This window comes from Dama dama, chromosome 14 (assembly GCF_033118175.1).
Source record: "Dama dama isolate Ldn47 chromosome 14, ASM3311817v1, whole genome shotgun sequence".
Classification (NCBI taxonomy): domain Eukaryota; kingdom Metazoa; phylum Chordata; class Mammalia; order Artiodactyla; family Cervidae; genus Dama; species Dama dama.
In genome coordinates, this window is record NC_083694.1 from 58,101,817 (window position 1) to 58,122,131 (window position 20,315).

Here is a 20,315-nt window from a genome sequence, read left to right on the forward strand (position 1 = left end):
AACTAATCTGAAAAGACACACGCACCCTAATGTTCATAGTAATACTATTTACAATAGCGAAGACATGGGAAAAACCTAAATACATCAACAGAACAGATAAAGATGTGATATGTATATATACACAATGGAATATAACTCAGCCATAAAAAGAATAATACATTATGTTTCTGTATCAATCTGTGAGCATATTGAATAATATATATTTACTGATACCTTCAATTATAATTCAACACTATAGAGTTTAGTTTACCCTTTTCTTATTCGTAACTTTTTTCTACAATAAAAAACTCTCACCTTCATTATTTATTTTGTTCAACTCTGCAAATAATAATAGTGTCTATGTACACAATAAAGAAAAGATAGTGAAAAGAAGGCAAACCTCCTGTATTTCCTCAGGACAATTTTTTTAAAAAGCAGACAAAAGAAGGGAAGATCAGTACATGTCTCCTAAAATTAGAAAATAGAAATACTTTGTGATATTTACATACTTAAATATTAAAAAAAAGAGAAGTGAAAACATGAAATTTCCTTAAGGTCCTATTTGATCTAAATAATTTCTGTGCATTTTATATCCTATTCCACAATTATATACCTGTGTTTGTTTCTGTATCAAATGATGTTTGGAGCTACGTCTAAGTTAAATTGTCTCTATTCCCCAAATTTTTGAAGATGAATGCTCTGTAAAGATGCATCAGTTATCTTACAGTTTGTCATATATTCTTGCATATATCATGTGCTCTACTGTTGCCAGGGATATAAGGCCCTCTATTTGACGAACTATTAAAAAAAAAAAAACCAATAAAAAACATTTTGAAAAATACTGAATGACACACAAAAAATGGTCACTATATAACATTAAGCGAAAAAGAAGTACAAAAACCAAAATCTGTTTTCTAGTTCCAGGGAGGATAGAAAAAGATACAATAAAGTAACTTTCTCTACCCAAAAGCCAAAAAAAGAAAAAGAAGTTGAGTAAACTGAGAAAATTATATTTCTAGAGCTATATAGGAGTCATGGAAGCAAAAAAGACTGAGTAAAATAAATCAAAAAGCTATTTAGAGGAGAATAGGCTGTCTCCTGCTGCTTTCTTACCTGGGGGGCATTTACTGGTTCTCTGCATAGGCGGAGCTGAGGATGAGCCTGGCTCAAATGAAATAATGACACCCAGGAAAATAAAATCAGCAAAGCTCGGAGGCTGTGTGGGGCTGGCTCAACAATTCAAAAATTTTAGAAGTCCCAAACACAAAATGCTGTTCTCCCACATGGTCTATTTTCTGAATTCAGGGGATGTGTGGGAAGCCAGAGTTTCTAAAAAAGCACACAGGAATCTGCTGTCTTGCAATATTTGAGACAAAGTCCTGCTTGAAGAAGCGGGCCTGCCTCACACAAAAGATCTCAGCCTGAACCTTATGCCAAAATTTGGAAGCAGTGGGAGGCAGGAAGTGGGAAAAGAAAGCTCAAAGAGGGAAAACATCAGACAGAATCTTGACCAGTCTTTAAAGACAGGCAGGCAGAGGCTCACAGGCTCATAAGCAAAATCCATAAAGAATCACCCCCCAAATATGAGGAAAACAGGACTAAGTCCAACCAAAGCTACTACCCAGCCCCAACAAAGCTCAATTCCTCATTGATGTGATATGATAAGCCCCTCAAATTATATATCTGATAAAAGCTAAGGAGTGATTTCTCGAGGAAAACACCAACTTCAGTCTCTATAGTTCTTTACACATAATGTGCAATATAGCATACAACATGAGATTCCTGGGTTGGGAAGATCCCTTGGAAAAGGGAAAAGCTACCCACTCCAGTATTCTGGCCTGAAGAATTCCATAGACTGTATAGTCCATAGGGTTGCAAAGACTTGGACCTTGTTACATTATAACAAGGAAACCATGAATCCAAACTGATGTGTAAATAAATGTGTAATAAACTGAAGTATAAATAAAGTGTAAATAAACTGAAATTTTGATGAGGACAAATATTTCCAAATATCATCCCACAAAACAGAAATGAATTACAAAGGGACAAAAATAATTTTACTATGAAGAATCTGGCCAGGAATGATCTTAGTCAAGTGATCAAAATAAACAACATCAGTAATGAAGCAAGTTGCAAGTATGTGCCATTGGATACATGTTCCAATGAGAATGCGGTATCACTTTTATGATATCCCTGATAAAATGCACAACGTGATCAGGTGGAAACATTAGACAAACTCCAGCAGAGAAACGTTCTGTAAAAATAATTGGTCTGTAATCTTTAAAGGTATCAAAGTTGTAAATGTCAAGGAGAAGCTCTGTAACTGTTGTAGACTGAACGAAATCCTTCGTTTCCTTAGGCTATTTTAGACATAATAAATAAATGCAATGTGTGATTCTAAACTGAATCCCTTTGTTATAAAACATATTCTAGGGCCAACTGGCCACACCTGAATGACATGAAGTTTCAGTTCAGTTCAGTTCAGTCACTCAGTCGTGTCTGACTCTTTGTGACCCCCATGGACTGGAGCACGCCAGGCCTTCCTGTCCATTACCAACTCCTAAAGTTTACCTAAACTCATGTCCACTGAGTCAGTGATGCCATCCAACCATCTCATTCTCTGTTGTCCCCTTCTCCTCCTGCCTTCAATCTCTCCCAGCATCAGAGTCTTTTCAAATGAGTCAGTTCTTCTCACCAGGAGGCCAAAGAATTGGAGTTTCAGCTTCAGCATCAGTCCTTCCAATGAATATTCAGGACTGATTTCCTTTAGGATGGACTGGTCAGATCTCCATGCTGTCCAAGGGACTCTCAAGAGTCTTCTCCAACACCACAGTTCAAAAGCATCAATTCTTCGGTGCTCAGCCTTCTTTATAGGCCAACTCTCACATTCACACATGACTACTGGAAAAGCCATAGCTTTAACTAGATGGACCTTTGTAAGCAAAGTAATGTCTCTGCTTTTTAATATGCTGTCTAGGTTGGTCATAACTTTTCTTCCAAGGAGCAAGCATCTTTTAATTTCATGGCTTCAGTCACCATTTGCAGTGATTTTGGAGCCCCCCAAAATAAAGTCTGTCACTGTTTCCATTGTTTCCCCATCTATTTGCCATGAAGTGATGGGACCAAATGCCATGATCTTACTTTTCTGAATGTTGAGTTTTAAGCCAACTTTTTCACTCTCCTCTTTCACTTTCATCAAGAGGCTCTTCAGTTCGTCTTCGCTTTCTGTCATAAGGGTGGTGTCATCTGCATATCATGAAGATCTTTTCTGCATAGTTCTTCTTGTATTCTCTTCTTAACATCTTCTGCTTCTGTTAGGTCCATACCATTTCTGTCCTTTATTGTGCCCATCTTTGCATGAAATGTTCCCTTGGTATCTCTAATTTTCTTGAAGAGATCTCTAGTCTTTCCCATTCCATTGTTTTCCTCTATTTCTTTGCATTGATCTCTGAGGAAGTCTTTTTTAATCTCTCTTTGCTATTCTTTGGAACTCTGCATTCAAATGGGTATATCTTCCCTTTTCTCCCTTGCCTTTTGCTTCTCTTCTTTTCACAGCTGTTTGCAAGGCCTCCTCAGACAACAACAGTTTTGCCTCTTTGCCTTTCTTTTTCTTGGGGATGGTCTTGATCACTGCCTCCTCTACAATGTCATGAACCTCTGTCCATAGTTCTTCAGGTACTCTGTCTATTAGATCTAATCCCTTGAATCTATTTGTCACTTCCATTGTATAATTGCAAGGGCTTTGATTTAGGTCATACCTGAATGGTCGAGTGGCTTTCCCTACTTCCTTCAATTTAAGTCTGAATTTGGCAATAAGGAGTTCATGATCTGAACCACAGTCAGCTCCCAGTCTTGTTTTTGCTGACTGTATAGAGCTTCTCCATCTTTGGCTGCAAAGAATATAATCAACCTGATTTTGGTATTGACCATCTGGTATAAAGATTAGATAGCTGTAATATATCAGCGATGATATCTTGACTGTGATGGCTGAATTATGCATACATAATAGAATGTCTGATAGTTTGAACGTTCCTTAGCTGGATGGGATGAGTTAAAAGCTGGAATCAAGATTGCCAGGAGAAATATCAACAACCTCAGATATGCAGATGATACTACTCTAATGGCAGAAAGCAAAGAGGAACTAAAGAGTCTCTTGATGAAGGTGAAAGAGTAGAGGGAAAAAGCTTAAGAGGCTTAAAACTCAATATTATAAAAACAAAAGATTCTGGCACCTGGCTTCATCACTTCATGGCAAATAGAAGGGGAAAAGCTGGAAGTAGTGACAGATTTCCTCTTCTTGGGCTCTAAAATCACTGCAGATGGTGACTGCAGCCATGAAATTAAAAGACTGCTTCTTGGAAGGAAAGCTATGACAAATCCAGACAGTGTATCAAAAAGCAAAGATATCACTTTGCCAACAAAGGTCCATATAGTCAAGGCCTTGGTCCTTCCAGTAGTTATGTACGGATGTGAGAGTTGGACCATAAAGAAGCAGAGCACCAAAGAATTGATGCTTTCAAACTGTGGTGCTAGAGAAGATTCCTGAGAGTCCCTTGGACAGCAAGGAGATCAAACCAGTCAATCCTAAAGGAGATCAACCCTGAATACTCACTGGAAGGACTGATGCTGAAGCTGAAGCCCCAGTACTCTGGTCACCTGATGCAAACAGCTGACTCATTGGAAAAGACCCTGGTGCTGGGAAAGATTAAAGGCAGAAGGAGAAGAGAATGTGAGAGGATGAGATAGTTGGATGGCATCACTGATTCAGTGGATGTGAACTTGGGCAGACTGAGAGATGGTGAGGGACAGAGAGGCCTGGCAGGCTGCAGTCCATGGCATCGCAAAGAGTAGGACACAACTTGGCAACCGAACAACAACAAAGGAGAAGGTCCTTGTTTGCACAGGGGTGGTAGGATATAATGCTGGCAAAATACTCTCTGAGTTCAAGGTTTAGGATTCATACACACTCTTATTATTTGTATAAATTTGAAATTGTTTCAAAATGAAAAAATTTAAAATCTAGAAATGTGAACAAGTAGGAAATTGTGATTCATAAACAAAAAACAGCCAAAAGCAGGAGCCTCAAAGTTGATTCAGGTATATCAATTAAAAGATATTAGCTTCACAATAATCATTATAAATATGTGAAAGAAAACAGAAGAAAAGGAAATTTTCAACAGAAAAGGGGAATAAGTGAAATTAATCAAATGAAATTAATCATTCTAGACCTGGAAAATTATAATATCTGTAATTAAGAACTCAATGTAGAGCCCCAAGCAGAATTTAAAATATCAATCAAACAAAAACACTTAACCACTGCTGGAAAATGAAATACAGGAAAAAATCTTAAATGCAGTCAGAGAAAAAAGACACTACCTTCAGAGGAACAATAAAAAGAACTCCAGCCAACTTCTCAAATCAAAATGTGAGCTAGAAGATAAGAGAATGACAGCTCTAAAGGGCAGAAAAAATAAACTGGCCAACGCAGAATTCTCTATCAAGCAAAATTACCTTTCTAAACTATAAGTGGAAAAGACATACTCAGACAACTGAAGCTGAGATGATTCATCACTAGAAGTCAATACTGCAAGAAATATTAAAGTTCTCCAGGCAAAAGAAAAATGATACCAGATAGAATCAGGAAATCACAAGAAGTGAAAGAGCATTAGAAAGGGTAGATATGTGAATAATGATAAAAGATTACTGACTAATGCAAAAACAGTATCTTGTTAGGAATGTAGAAAATAGAGAAGCAAAAATATATCATGTCTAATGTAATACAATTACAGCAACACAAGCTAGAAAAAAATAAACAGAATTAAACCATTTTAAGATTTTTCACAGTGTTCAGGGCATGGCAAAAGTATTAAGGTAGACTACAATAAGTTAAAGGGCTGTTTTGTAATTTCTATCATGGCCACTAAAAGTGATTCTATTAAAGAATAACAAATACACAATGAAAAAGGTAAAATGATATAATAAAAAATACTTGACAAATACCAAAGAAGCTGGGAAAGGAAAAACAGAAAGACAAAAAGCAGGTGAGACACACTAAAAAAAAAACACAAAAAAATGGTAAAATTAAACAGAACTATATCAGTAATTACATTAAATGTAAATAAATTAAATATTAAAAGGTAAAGATGATCACACTGGATAAAAACCAGGACCCAACTACATGCTATTTATAACAAACACACTTATAATATAAAGACATAATGTTAATAGATTGAATTGTATAAACCACCCCACCCCCCGCCACGCATATATTTAGGGCCTAACCATCAATGTGACTGTATTTGAAGAAACTTCAGTGGAAATTAAAAAAAATATTTTGAATAGAACATAACAATTTGCTACATGCATTTAAAATAATGCATAAGAGAAATTTATACTTCTAAGTACACTTATTAGAATAGCTGGAAATAAATTATCTAAGCTTCCATGTCAAGAAGCCAGAAAAAGAAGAGCATACTAGATCCAAAGAAAGTAGAAGGAAAAAATAAGGAGCAAAAATCAATGTAGACAGCAAATATAAAATGGAGACAATCAACAAAGCTAAAAGTTCATTCTTTGAAATCATCAATAAAGTTGATAAACCCTTAGCAAGAATAATCAGTAAAAAAAAAAAAAGATAAATTATCAGTATCAGAAAATTTTTACAAAGAGATCACTATACACTCTAGAGATACTATAATGATACCAAGAGGATATTATGGATAATTTTAGGTCAGTCTTTTATAACTTAAGATGAAATGGACAAATTCCATGAAAAACCCTGACTTATTAAAACTGACCTCTATATAAAATGTGAACAGTCTTGGATCACTAAAAGAAACTGAGCCTATAATTTAAAGCCTCTGGGTTCAGAAGGCCTCATTAGAAAATCAACCTATGTATCAATTATAGTGTTATATTTTATAGTTTTAAAATCATTATTCTAAAGCTATTATTTTTCCTGTGTGTGTTTGTATAATTAATTACTATTTACTGGTATTGACATTTTACCACTTGGATGTAGTATGTGTGTGTGTATCTGTATATGTACGTGTGTGTGTACGTATAACTTATTATTATTTACTTGTTGTTGTTGTTGTTCAGTTGCCCAGCTGTGTCCAACTCTTTGTGACCCCAGTGGACTGCAGCACATTAGGCCTCTCTGTCCCTCACCATCTCCTGAAGTTTGCCCAAGTTCACGGTGGTGGCATCCAACTATCTCATCCACTGATGCCCTCTTCTCCTTCTGCCCTCAATCTTGCCCAGCAACAGGGATTCTTCCAGTGAGTCAGCTGTCTGCATCAGATGACCAAAATACTGGAGTTTCAACTTCAGCATCAGTCCTTTCAGTGAATATTCAGGGTTGATCTCCCTTAAGATTGACTGGTTTGATCTCCTTGCTGTCCAAGGGGCTTTCACAGTCTTCTCCAGCATCACAGTTCGAAGGTATCAATTCTTTGGTGTTCTGCCTTCTTTAAGGTCCAGCTCTCACAATTGTACGTGACCACTGGGAAGACTATAGCCTTGACTATATGAACCTTTCCTGGCAGAGTAATGTCTCTGCTTTTCAATACGCTGTTTAGGTTTGTCATAGCTTTCCTGCAAAGATGCAAACGTGTTCTGATTTCATGCCTGCAGTCACCATCCGCAATGATTTTAGAGCCCAAGAAGGGGAAATCTGTCACTACTTCTACCTTTACCCCCTCTATTTGCCATGAAATAATGGGGCCTGATGCCATGATCATAGTTTTTTTTTATATTTAGTTTTAAGTCAGGTCTTTCACTCTCCTCCTTCAACCTCATCAAGAGGCTCTTTAGTTCCTCTTTGCTTTCTTCTATTAGAGTGGTATCATCCACATATCCGAGGTTGTTGATGTTTCTCCTGCCTATCTTGATTCCAGCTTGTAACTCATCCAGCCTGGCATTTCTCATGATGTGCTCAGCATATAGATTAAACAAACAGGGTGACATCAGACAGCCCTGCTGTACTCCTTTCCCTATTCATTTTACTACTTAATTTACTTATTACCTACTGACATTTTACCACTTGGATGAAATGTAGAAACCTTATTCCATTTAACTCCTTTTACTTTCCTCCTTCTATAATAGTATTCATCCTGTTTGGTGTTTGCTGAGCAAACCTAGATTTGTGATTTGGTGTGTATCATTAATTTGGAAAATTGTCAGTCATTCCAATATTTTTTCTGCTCTATTCACTCTTCTTCTGATATTCCACTTACACCTTATAAAATTGTTACACCTTATAAAATTGTTCAAAAGGTCTCAGAAATGTTTTTTTCTTTCATTCCTTTTTCTTTGTGCATGTCAGTTTTGTAAGTTTTCACTAACATATCTTCAGGTTCACTGATTCTTTCCTCAGTTGTTTACAGTCTACTGAAGAGCCTAGCAGAAAAAGATCTCTAGTCTATCTCATTCTGTTTTTTAATTCTTTGCATTGTTCATTGAAGAAAGCCTTCTTATCTCTCCTTGCTGTTCTCTGGAACCTGCATTCAGATGGGTATATCTTTCCCTTTCTCCCTTGCTTTTCACTTCTCTTCTTTCCTCAGCTATTTGTAAAGTGTCCTCAGACAACCACTTTGCCTTCTTGCATTTCTTTTTCTTTGGGATGGTTTTGGTCACTGCCTCTCATACAATGTTATGAACCTCCATCCATAGTTGTTCATGTACTCTGACTACCAGATTCAATTCCTTGAATCTGCTCATGACTGCCACTGTATAGTTACAAGCGATTTGATTTAGGTCATACCTGAATGGTCTAGTGGTTTTCCCTACTTTCTTCAATTTAAGCCTGAATTTGAAAATGGGGAGCTCATGATCTGAGCCACAGTCACCTCTAGGTCTTGTTTTTGCTGACTGTATAGAGCTTCTCTATCTTCAGCTGCAAACAATATAATCAATCTGATTTCAGTATTGACCATCTGGTGATGCCTATGTGTAGAGTCATCTTTTGTGTTGTAGGAAGAGGGTGTTTACTATGACCAGTGTGTTCTCTTGGCAAAACTCTGTTAGCCTTTGCCCTGCTTCATTTTGTACTCTAAGGCCAAACTTTCCTGTTCCTCCAGGTATTTCATGACTTCCTATTTTTGCATTCCAATCTCCTATGATGAAAAGGACATCTTTTTTTGGTGTCATTCTAGAGATCTTGTAGGTCTTCATAGAACTCATCAACTTCAGCTTCTCTGACACTAGTGGTTGGGGCATAGACCTGGGTTATTGTGATGTCAAATGGTTTACCTTGGAAATGAACCAAGATCATTTTGTCATTTTTGAGACTGCACCCATATACTGCATTTTAGACTCTTGTTGACTATGAATGGAGGGCTACTCCATTTCTTCTAAGGGATTCTTGTCCACAGAAGTAAATATAATGGTCATCTTAATTAAATTCACCCATTCCCATCCATTTCAGTTCACTGATTTCTAAGATGTCAATGTTCACCCTTGCCATCTTCTGCTTGACCACATCCAATTTACCTTAATACATGGACCTAACATTCCAGGTTCCTATGCAATATTTTCCTTTACAGCATCGGACTTTACTTTCATCAGCAGACACATCCACAACTGTGTGTTTTTCCACTTTGGCCCAACTGCTTCATTTTTTCTGGAGCAATTAGTAATTGCCCCCACTCTTCTTCAGTAACGTATTGGACACCTTCTGACCTGTGGGGCTCATCTTCTGGTGTCAAATGAAACATCTGGATATCCATATGTAAAAGAATGAAGTCAGCCTCCTATCATATATCATATACAATTAATTCAAAACGAATCAAAGACCTAAATGTAAGAGATAACACTATAAAACTATTAGAAGGAAAAGGCTTAATCACTGTGTTAACAAGTCAATTGTTTCTTAGAAATAACACCAAAAACACAACAAAATTAAAAAATAGATAAATTAGGCTCATCAAAATTAAAAATTTTGTGTTTTCAAAGGATATTATCAAGCAAGTGAAATGACAATTCACTGAATGGAAGAAAATATTTATGTGCAATAATGTATTAAATATCTTTAAAAATACATATACAAACATATTATGTAAGTAGAGCAAATAAAGATGAGAAGGAAATGCACTCAAAATTTACAGAGGAGAGGATAAGGACTCGGGCTTTAGAACCAAAAAGACATTTTCAAGCCTAGGCTTTATCAGTTACTAGCTCTATGACTTCTGTTTCTTTATCACTAAAATGCAGATAATAATACTCCTACATTATAGGATTGATGTGATGACTATACATAAAATGTCTGGTACACAGTAAATACTAAAAAGCTGTTTATATCTTACCCCTCCACCCCCACACATAATAAAATCACAGATGGTTTTATTTATATACTTTCGTGCCCCCTCACCCTCCCCTCCTGAATTCAAATCTATAGAGTTTGGAATTTATCCTATAAGCAATGCAGTCATTAGAGAGTTTTGAGGAGGTCAGTGACATAATAGATAGTAGCCTTAGAAGGTCTGTGTTGGCAGCAATATGGTGCTGCTTGGGAACTGCTGCTTGGTGAACTTGGGAAAGAGCAAACTTGGCCAAGAACCAGGAGCATAGTGGGAACCTGAGGTAGTGGGGCTACTTCATCATTTTAAGCCCTATAACACCTGGATAAATCTAGAATGGTCATTATCCCCATTCTTTATTATATATATAAATATATAATAAAGAATGGGGATAAAATATATGTGGGTATTATATATATATATATATATATACACACACACATGGGGATATATATATATAAAAAATGGGGATTTTATATATATATATACACACACACATGGGGATATATATATATATAAAATGGGGATTTTATATATATATATATATATACACACACACACACACATATATATATGTAAGTATATATTTCCCATTTATTTCATAAAACCACATAGGCATATAGAATTTCTTTTTTTCAGGTTTACTCATTCTTTCATTTCACAAGTATTCTTTTTAAAAATTGAGATATAATTGACATATAACATTTGTTTTAGGTAGACAACAATGATTCAATTTTTATATCTATTACAAAATGGTCACCACAATAAATTTAGTTGAATCTCATATTTTCAAAATTTTCTTTAACACAGTTACCAAGGTATTCTGTGGGAGGGCATGTTGCTCCACGCCATTATATAAACCATAAGTTCATGTAATTTATACACCACAAAGTCCTCAAACATTTCAGTAACACTCAAAATATTTGAATTGCTTACTATCCAGTACAGACTGTAGACATTCAACACCATAGGTACTCCTCCTCTCCCAAGCCCACTTATTTCTTTCATGTTACTTGATAATAAATCTGAGAAGTCTAGCAATAAATCTTTAGCATTCAGATACTTTCAAATGTGCTTTTAGAGTAGTTTTAATCTTTCTTCAGGACTTAAAGATCAAATTTACTCAAGAGGTCTGAGGGGTACGTGTGCGTGTATTTAACCCATATCCTAATCTCAAATGTGGTTATGAACCCAACTTCCAGAGCTGAACTAAAAATCAATACCAAGCAGTGGAAAAGACAAAACTGTGTACATAATACTGCCAGATAACAAATGAAATCTATAAAGGATCTTTCTCAGAAATAAAATTAAAAGATTCAATTCCATCAGAGCCATAGAATGTAGAAACTGCAGTGCAATAAAAGTATATATGAGATATGCTGAAAGGTAAAAATGACAGGAAAACATAGAGTAGACGCTGACATATCTTTAATTACTACTCCGTTTCAGGCTAATGGTAAAAATTAGTCTTCAGATACTTGATAACATCAGCCTGTCTCTGCTGGGTTAGTACCAAGATCTGTAGCCAAGCAAATACTTCTAATAAAATTGATTTTCCTTTTTGGCAACCAATAGACCAGTCAATAATAATGTTGTTTAAGAAAGATTGAGTCATGAGGGAGATGAACATTTCCTTCCATTTACTATGTTTGTATTGTCTATATTTGAAAAGAGTTTTCAATAAGGAAACCAAAGAAGAAATTACAAGAGGAAAGCTATTTTGAGAGCAAATCTCCAAAAGCCCTCTGATTTGGAAGCATGTTAGCAACCCAAGTTGACAAAGCCAAAAGCATTCCCTTAACTGAAGCTAGATCATATGGATTAGGATTGTCAATAACAAAGGAAAACCAAGGCTAGGAACAACATAAAGTGGTCATATAATGACAAAGAGGGCAAGGAAAGGCATAGAGTCCTAACTTATTCACCCTAAAAAGCTACATGAACTTTTACTTTGCACTGAAGTTTAGTGTTAGGTACAGTATTCTACAAAACCACATATGGCAGGTTTTTTATATTGTTTGTCTTATAATACTCAAACAAATAGAATACAAAAAACCCACATGCAAAAACCCTCAGCCTAAGCCTGAACTGGGGACACTTCCATCTAAAATACTACCCCTGACAATCCAAACCAAATTAAAGACATGAGTGTACCAATAAGTTTTTGTTTTGGTGGTGACTGGGGGAATCAAGGGTTAGAAAGACAATTTCAAAGCTCACACAGAGAAACAGACAAGCAAAAATAACAGGAAATATTCTGAATAAGTGATTAAGTAATCTATCCTGTCAGATATTAAAACATATTTTGAAGCTACAATATTTAAAGCAGCATAGTGCAAGTATGTGAGCAGAAAGAGCAACAGAAGAATAGCTAGAAACACGGTGAAATTCATAGATAAGTGAGAATATAAAAAGATGACACTTTAAATCAGCAGAGGAAAAGATTATTCAATAAGCATTATTGGAACTGGCTAATCATCTAGACAAAAATGAAATTCCTATTACATACATGTGATCCTAATTCTGGATGGATCACAGAAATCATGGAGTGATCACAAGTATTAGAAGAAACATCTTAATAATTATTATATCACAAAGAAAGAGCTAATTTTCCTTAATACATAGAAGTTCTGAAACAAAAGAGAATTTTTAAAAAATTAGTTGCTTGCATTTTTTGAGTTTTTCCCTTTGTACATATATAACCTACAAAGAAAAAAAGTGAAATATATATGGCCTAAGGTTATGACATTGATCTATGACTCAAAGCTAGCGAGCTAGCCTGAGAAGAATGCACACAAATCTAATGGGAAAAAAACATTTATTCTAATAAAATAACAAGGAAACCCAAAGGTTCTGGTAAATGCTTAGGGCTTTTCTGGTTCTCATGATTTATTTTTCTAACATTCTGTCAGCTTCTTTATAAGCTGATATTACTTTGTTCAATATTTACTGAGCAACATCTATGTCAGACATCCAGGGTACTGGTGACAACGATACTCTAGTACTTGTACATGGTGGTGTTGAGGATATAGACATGTACACGATGAACTGCAATACACGATGACTGCATTGTGATAGCTCTTTGATGAGCTTAAGAACAGGGAGCTATGAGAGACAGTGGAGGTGTCTATCTGGTTAGAGTGAAGGAAGGCTTCCTAGAGGAAATGATATGTAAAATTAGGCCTAGGAGGGAGAATAAAGAAGAGAGAAAACAGTATCTAAAAAACCCAACAGGTGAGCAACATGACAAGTTCTTCAGAATCAGTGAAACTTATTGTAGCAGGGATGGTACATAAGCTAGGAGTATGTTGAGAAATAAGTGGAGAGGTAAGCAAAGCCCAGATCATGAAGGGCTTCACAGGACAAATTACATTTAGATTTAATTTTAGAACAATAAAAGAAAACAAGAGAAATATTTGCAAATTAGCATCTTAAAAAGTCTCTCCAGATGAAAAGTGGAAAATACATCTAAGGACATCAAGATTAGAAGCAAGGATATGGTGGGTGCTGGCAATGTTGAAATAGAGAAGTGGGTAGATTTGAGATATACTTAGGAGACAGAACCTAGAGGACTTCAATGGATGTGAAAATGAGAGAAAAATCAAGGCTGATTCCTAGAACACTGGGTGGATGTTGGTGCCAGTTATTGGGTGAGGATGGGGGTGGTAGTTGAGGGTAAGTTCAGTGGTGGTGCCAGTGGTAAAGAATGCCTGCCAATGCAGGAGATGCACAAGATGTGGGTTTGACCATTGGGTTGGGAAGATCCCCTAGAGGAGGAAATGGCAATCCACTCCAGTAGTCTTCCCTGGAAAATTTTATGGACAGAGGAGCTTGGTGGGCTATAGTCCATAGGGTTGCAAAGAGTCAGAGACAACTGAGCATGCACTGCAAGTTCAATGTTAGATAGTGCAAGTTTTAACTGTCTGAGAAGACAAGAAGAAATATACCTTGGTGCAGCTACTGGCTGAGATACATATTGTTGATAAAGATTTCTTCTATTTTGTCTGTGAAATAGGAGAAAATGTGAGAATAAGAAAGACCATTAAGACATGCCAGCCAAAATTAAAGATTGATACAATGATTTTTGATAATATCAGGGATGTTGACTTTGTTTTCCTAGCTTTGCCTAGAGCCAAAGTGTAGATGTATATAAGGCAGGCAACTGGATTAATCAGAATTAAAGTTTTGCCAGATGGTTACCATAGCTGAAAAATAGGGAATGGGAATGAAGTTGAACATAATAATAGCATGAGAGTGGACAAATGAGCTAAAATGGAAGAAGTAATCAGTCAAGGCACTAGGGATTTCCATAAGGTCAAATAAGACATTTAGAGTGAAATGAACTGGAGAGTATAGTTAGAACTAAACATTTCAGACTTGATTAAAAGTTCAGGGTGAGGTCATGGGCTAAAGTGGAATGGGTGTATATGACAAATATTATGAAAAGGAAAAGCATTTTATATCTGACATACTAATTTAAAAAGCAAACTCCTGAATAAAACATGGATGCCCACTTTCACTATTTTATTCAACATAGTACTAGAAGACCTAGAGCAATTAGGCAAGAAAATGAAATAAAAGACATCCAAACTGGAAAGGAAGAAGTAAAAATAACTCTGTTCATAGACAACATATCTTATAAGCATAAAATCTTTAAGCTTCCACAAAAAGCTGTTAGAACTATTAGGGAAATTCAGCAAAGTCGCAGGATATAAAATCAACACACAAAAATTGGTTGCATTTCTAAACACTAACAATGAATAATCAGAAAGCGAAATTTAGAAAACAGTTTCATTTACAGTAGTGTCAAAAAAGAATGAAATACTTCGGAATAAACCAAACCAAGGAGGCAAAAGAATTGTACACTTAAAATTATAAAACAGTTTTGAAATAAATTAGAGACACAAATAAAGAAAAGTCATTCGATGGACTGGAAGACTTAACCACTGTTAAAATGACAATATGAGTATCCCTGCTTTTAAAAGTTTGCTTTATGCCACTTCACTTTACTAAAGACCTACTTTAGTACCTGTTTTTGCTAAATAAACAAACAAACAAACAAAAATCTAGAGGACTTTTGCTTTTACAAAAAAAGGCAAAAAGCAATGCGCACTCAGTCTTTGCTTTGCAGCTGGGCACTGTAGAGTGAGTGTGCACTCTGAGCACCAAGAGTCGGGCTCCTTCTCCTCCTCCGGCAACTACACCCTGCATCTCAGCATGAAGCCACCTTCACTCTTAACTGTGCCAGCATCAGTGCTTTATCTCAGCTTACTGTGTGCATGCATCAGCAAAATGTGTCCTAAGGAAACTGCTTCTTCACTTTACATCATTTCGGCTTACAGAAGGTTTCATTCTTCGCTTTACTTTCAGAGAACAGGGGAAAACTGTACTCCCAAACTGATCTACAGATTCAATGCCACCTCTAGCAAAACCCCAAAGACATTTTTGTATAAAGAGAAAAATCCATCCTAAAATTCACATGGAAACACAAAGGACTCAGAACAGCCAAAAGTCTTGAAAAAGAAAAACAAGTCGGAAGTCTCACATTTCCTAATTTCAAAATTTACTACAAAGATATAGTAATTAAACCAGTGTAGTACTGGCAAGAAGACAAACATATAGACAAATGGAATAGAATAGAGATCCCAAACTCTTGCATATATGGTCACATGGTTTTTGACAATGGTCACATGATTTTTGACAAGGGTGTCAGGACCCTTCAGTGAAGAAAGGACAGTCTTTTCAACCTGTGAATGGCACTGGGAAAACTGAAAGTGCACATGGAAAAAAAAAAAAAAGAAGAAGCTGGACCCTTATGCTACCTTTGACTCAAAACGGGGCAAAAAACAGAGCTAAGATTATAAAGTTCTTAAAGAAAATATGGGGAAAAAAACTTCATGACATGGCATTTGGCAACGACTTCTTGGATATGACACCAAAAACACAGGCAATAAAAGGAAAAATGGATAAGGCGAACTTCCTCAAAATTTTAAGCTGCTGTGTATCAAAGGACATTATTATCAGCAGCATGAAAGACCACCCACAGAATAAGAGAAAATATTTGTAAACTGTGTATATGATAAGGGTCTGATACTCAGAATATCTGAGTCAGAAAGATCCCCTGGAGAAGGAAATGGCAACCTACTTCTGTGTTCTTGTCTGGGAAATCCCATGGACAGAGGAGCCTGGCAGGCTACAGGGGTCGCAAAGAGTTGGACATGACTGAGTGACTAACACACCTTACAACTTAACAATAAAAACCCCTAAACAACCCAATTAAAGAATGGGAAAAGGACATGAACAGACACTGCTCCAAAGAAGATGAACATACGGCCAATATTAACTGGTCAACATTAATAATGTTCAACATCATTAATCATTAGGAAAATGCAAATCAAAACCACAATGAGATATCACTTCACATCCACCAGGATGGCTAATATCAAAAATACAGAAAATAACAAGTGTTGGTAAGGATGTGGAGAAACTGGAGTATCTGTGCATTGCTGATGGGAAGGTAAAATGGTGCAGCCACTGTGGAAATGGTATGGTGATCCTCAAAACATTAAAGAATTACCATATGAACCAGCAATTCTACTTCTGGGTATATACACAAAAGAAGTGAAAGCAAGGACTCAAAACAAATATTTGCTACTCATATTCACAGAGGTATTAATCACAATAGCCAAAAGGTGAAAGTAACCTGAATGTCTGTAGATGGGTATTTGGATGAACAAAATATGGTATATATATATATATACGATGCAACATTATTGAGTTTTAAAAAGGAAAAAAATTCTGCCACATGGTATAACATGGATGAATCTTGAAGACATTATGCTAAGTGAAATAAGCCAGTCACAAAAGGACGAGTACTGTACGATTCTACTTATATAATGTATCTAGAGTAGTCAAATTCATGAAGAGAGAGAGTAGAATGGTGGTTGCTAGGGTTTTAGGGGGGTTGGGGAATGGGGAGTTAGTTATGTGTACAGAGTTTCTAGGGGTGCATGGTAAATCTTAATAATCATGAATTTGGCAATTGTTTCTTAGGTATGACACCAAAAGCACAACCAACAAAAGAAAACAGATATGCTGAACTTCATCAAATTTGAAAACTTTATGTGCACCACAGGACACTATCGAGAAAGTGAAAAGACAACCCACAGAAAAAGAGAAGATATTTGCAAATCATACATCTGATAATGCTTTAAGGTCCAGAATATAAGAACTTTTACTTCTTAAATATAAAAAAACCCCTCTGTTTAAAAACGGGTAAAACACTTGAATAGACATTTTCCCAAAGAAGATAGACAAGCTGTTAACACGTACATGAAAAAATACTCACTAGGGAAATGCAAATCCAAATCATACTATGATGAGATCACTACATCCCACTAGAATGGCTATTAAACAAGAAAATAACGAGTATTGGTGAAGAAGTGGAAATACTGGAACACTCATGCATTGCATTGCTGGTGGGAATGTAAAACTGTGTGCCTCCTGTAGAAAATAGTTTGGAGTTTCCTCAAAAAGTTAAACATCAAATTACCATATAGGAAATTCTCCTCCTAAGTACAGAACCAATAGAACTGAAAACAAGTTTTGAACAAAAACATGTATGCAAATTGTTCACAGCAATTATTCACAATTGCCAAAAGGTGAAAACAACTCAATTACTCATCAGTTGATGAAGGATAAAATGTGTTCTATACATACAACAGAATATTACTTAGTCATAAAAAGGAAAGAAGTGCAATTACCTGCTACAACATGGATAATCTCTGAAAACAAGCCAAGTGAAAGAAGCCAGAAACAAAGGCCACATATTTTATGATCCCATTTATATGAAATATCCAGGATAGGCAAATCCATTGAAACAGAAAGATTAGTTGTTGCTAAGATCTGGAAGGGAAGGGAAATAGGGAGTGACAACTTAACGGGTAAAAAACTGTCCTTGTCCTTCTGGGGTGATGAAAATGTTAGGACAAGATAGTAGCGATGGCTGCATATTGTTAAATATATTAATGCCACTCGATTGTACACTTTAAAACCGTTAATATGGTAAATTTTACTTTATATAGATTTTACCTCATTTTAAAAAATGTTCCCTTTTCATCACTCTTACCTGATAGTTAATATCAGCTCTATATTGTAGCAAGACTGTGACTAGTTCCTTATGTCCTCGATCACAAGCCCAATGGAGTAGAGTTCTGCCCTAAAAACACAGAAAAAGACAAGTGAAGTTGTTAATCCAGTTGTGGGCCATATAAAAGACATAATGTCTTAAGAAAGATACAAAAATAAGTAAAAATATAGGTTAACTATTCTAAGAATGATTAATATAAAATGTTCTATAGGAAAAACAGTAAACGAAAACAACAGGAATTCCTGAGTTCTACTTTGGGGATCTGTTAGATACTAGCCCAGTGACTTTCTTCAGCCTGATCAGTTTCTTTTTATCCACAGAGTGGGGATAAGGATAATACTAACAACAATAATACCAGTAATATTTATTGGATGTATGAACTACACGATAACACTTTGTAAATTTTAAAGTACTTTGATGAAATGAAAGAGATTAATTTTAAATTATTATGTTCACTTTTGGTGAAACAACTCTTATGAATTAAAAAAAAATGGTACTTAAACCGAGGTAGAGATCATAATCTAAATGAAACATATCTAAATTTACTCAAGTTTATTCCATAAAATGTAAGAAAATGTAATCACAAGCATTTCTCCTTCATAGCCCAAATTTACACCCTGAAACATCCCCTAAACGTTAGTATTTAACTTCAGATGTTGACTATGAAAGCCACCTGTAAAACAGAATAGACAATTAACTGTTAGGAGACAGCATACTAAATATTAAACAATTTTTTAACTATTGTCTACCAAAGACAAACAGTTACTATCGATGTGTTAATTATTTTCTCTATTGTCAGAAAATCTTGGCTTAGTTAACAAAAGAAGCCTAATTGGTCCAAAGAATTAACAAAACCCCCAAAGCTAAGGGCTTTTCTGAAGAAATGAGTGATTATGGCTTAACACTACTTTTTGAGGGTGGTAGCGATGTTGTCATTTTTAAAAGAATGGAATGTTTTTTCACATTAAGTTGAAATCCCTGCTTTATGTCATTTTAGAAAAGATTTAAACAGATATAAGCTAGGACAAAGAGGACTTAAAAGTAAAAAGCACCTTTGAAGAAAGGTTTTCTTAACCCACTTATATTCTTCATCTTTCAGACTCTCTTCACATACCTTATTCATTCAACTAATTAACCAGGAGCTATTCTTGAAAAAAACAAACAACAACAAAAACCCAAAGTAAGACAACTTCTTCCTTAAAAATTGTCCTTTCCTTTTTCTTTCATTTGCTCAATTTATTTTTACATATCTGTGAATATCTGTTATATGCAAATATAAAGGAGAAGGGAAGCAGAAAATTTTTAAATGTGGGCAAATCAGTCACACTTTATTGTAACAGCAAAACCACTTAGTTAATTATTAGTTCAGAGCCCACTAATAATTTTTTAAAATGGAGACAATTCTAAAAGCCAAATAAAAAACGTATTGTTGATAGAGAACAGCGTTGCCTGTGTTAAATGTTCCCCAGCTCTAATGCGTACTGATTTACTGTTACTGGGGCACTCATTTTAAAACCCTCCCTATGAATAATTAGATATTCTAATTTGATTCTCAGAACAAATACCAATGTGTAAAGTATTTTATAACTCAATATAACTGTTTCACAGCTTTTACATTAAAATAATCAGGTAAAATGTCAAAGTCTGTATTATTTTTAGTTCTAATTTTAAGGTTACATTTTATGGCTATCAAATTATTAACAAGAATCACCATATAGTTAAAATGATGTGTGATAGACTTACACAAGGCACCTACCAGAACTACCTAACAGTTAAGTAAGAAAACATAATATATCTAGTATTTTTACTGTAAGATGTACAGATAATTTCTATTCCTCAACAAGATTCCTGACTTCTCTTAGGTTTAACCCAATAGGGTTCCATTGATT

At 35.5% G+C, this 20,315-nt stretch overlaps 1 protein-coding gene across 8 annotated transcripts in view; it reads right to left on the bottom strand.

Annotated features, from left to right (window-relative positions):
- The window catches only part of ACBD6 (acyl-CoA binding domain containing 6), a 200,548-nt gene that overhangs the window by 90,733 nt on the left and 89,500 nt on the right, over nt 1–20,315 (bottom strand). For 7 of the 8 annotated variants that reach the window (XR_009695841.1, XM_061160853.1, XM_061160849.1 and 4 more), the window contains one exon: nt 18,406–18,495. Coding sequence is in view for 7 of the 8 variants with exons in the window: in XM_061160853.1 (XP_061016836.1) it covers nt 18,406–18,495 (90 nt within the window). In the remaining variant the exon portion in view is untranslated. Of the gene's footprint in view, nt 1–17,335; nt 18,183–18,405; nt 18,496–20,315 lie in introns of those variants that run through there. The other variant, XM_061160851.1, reaches the window with a different exon arrangement.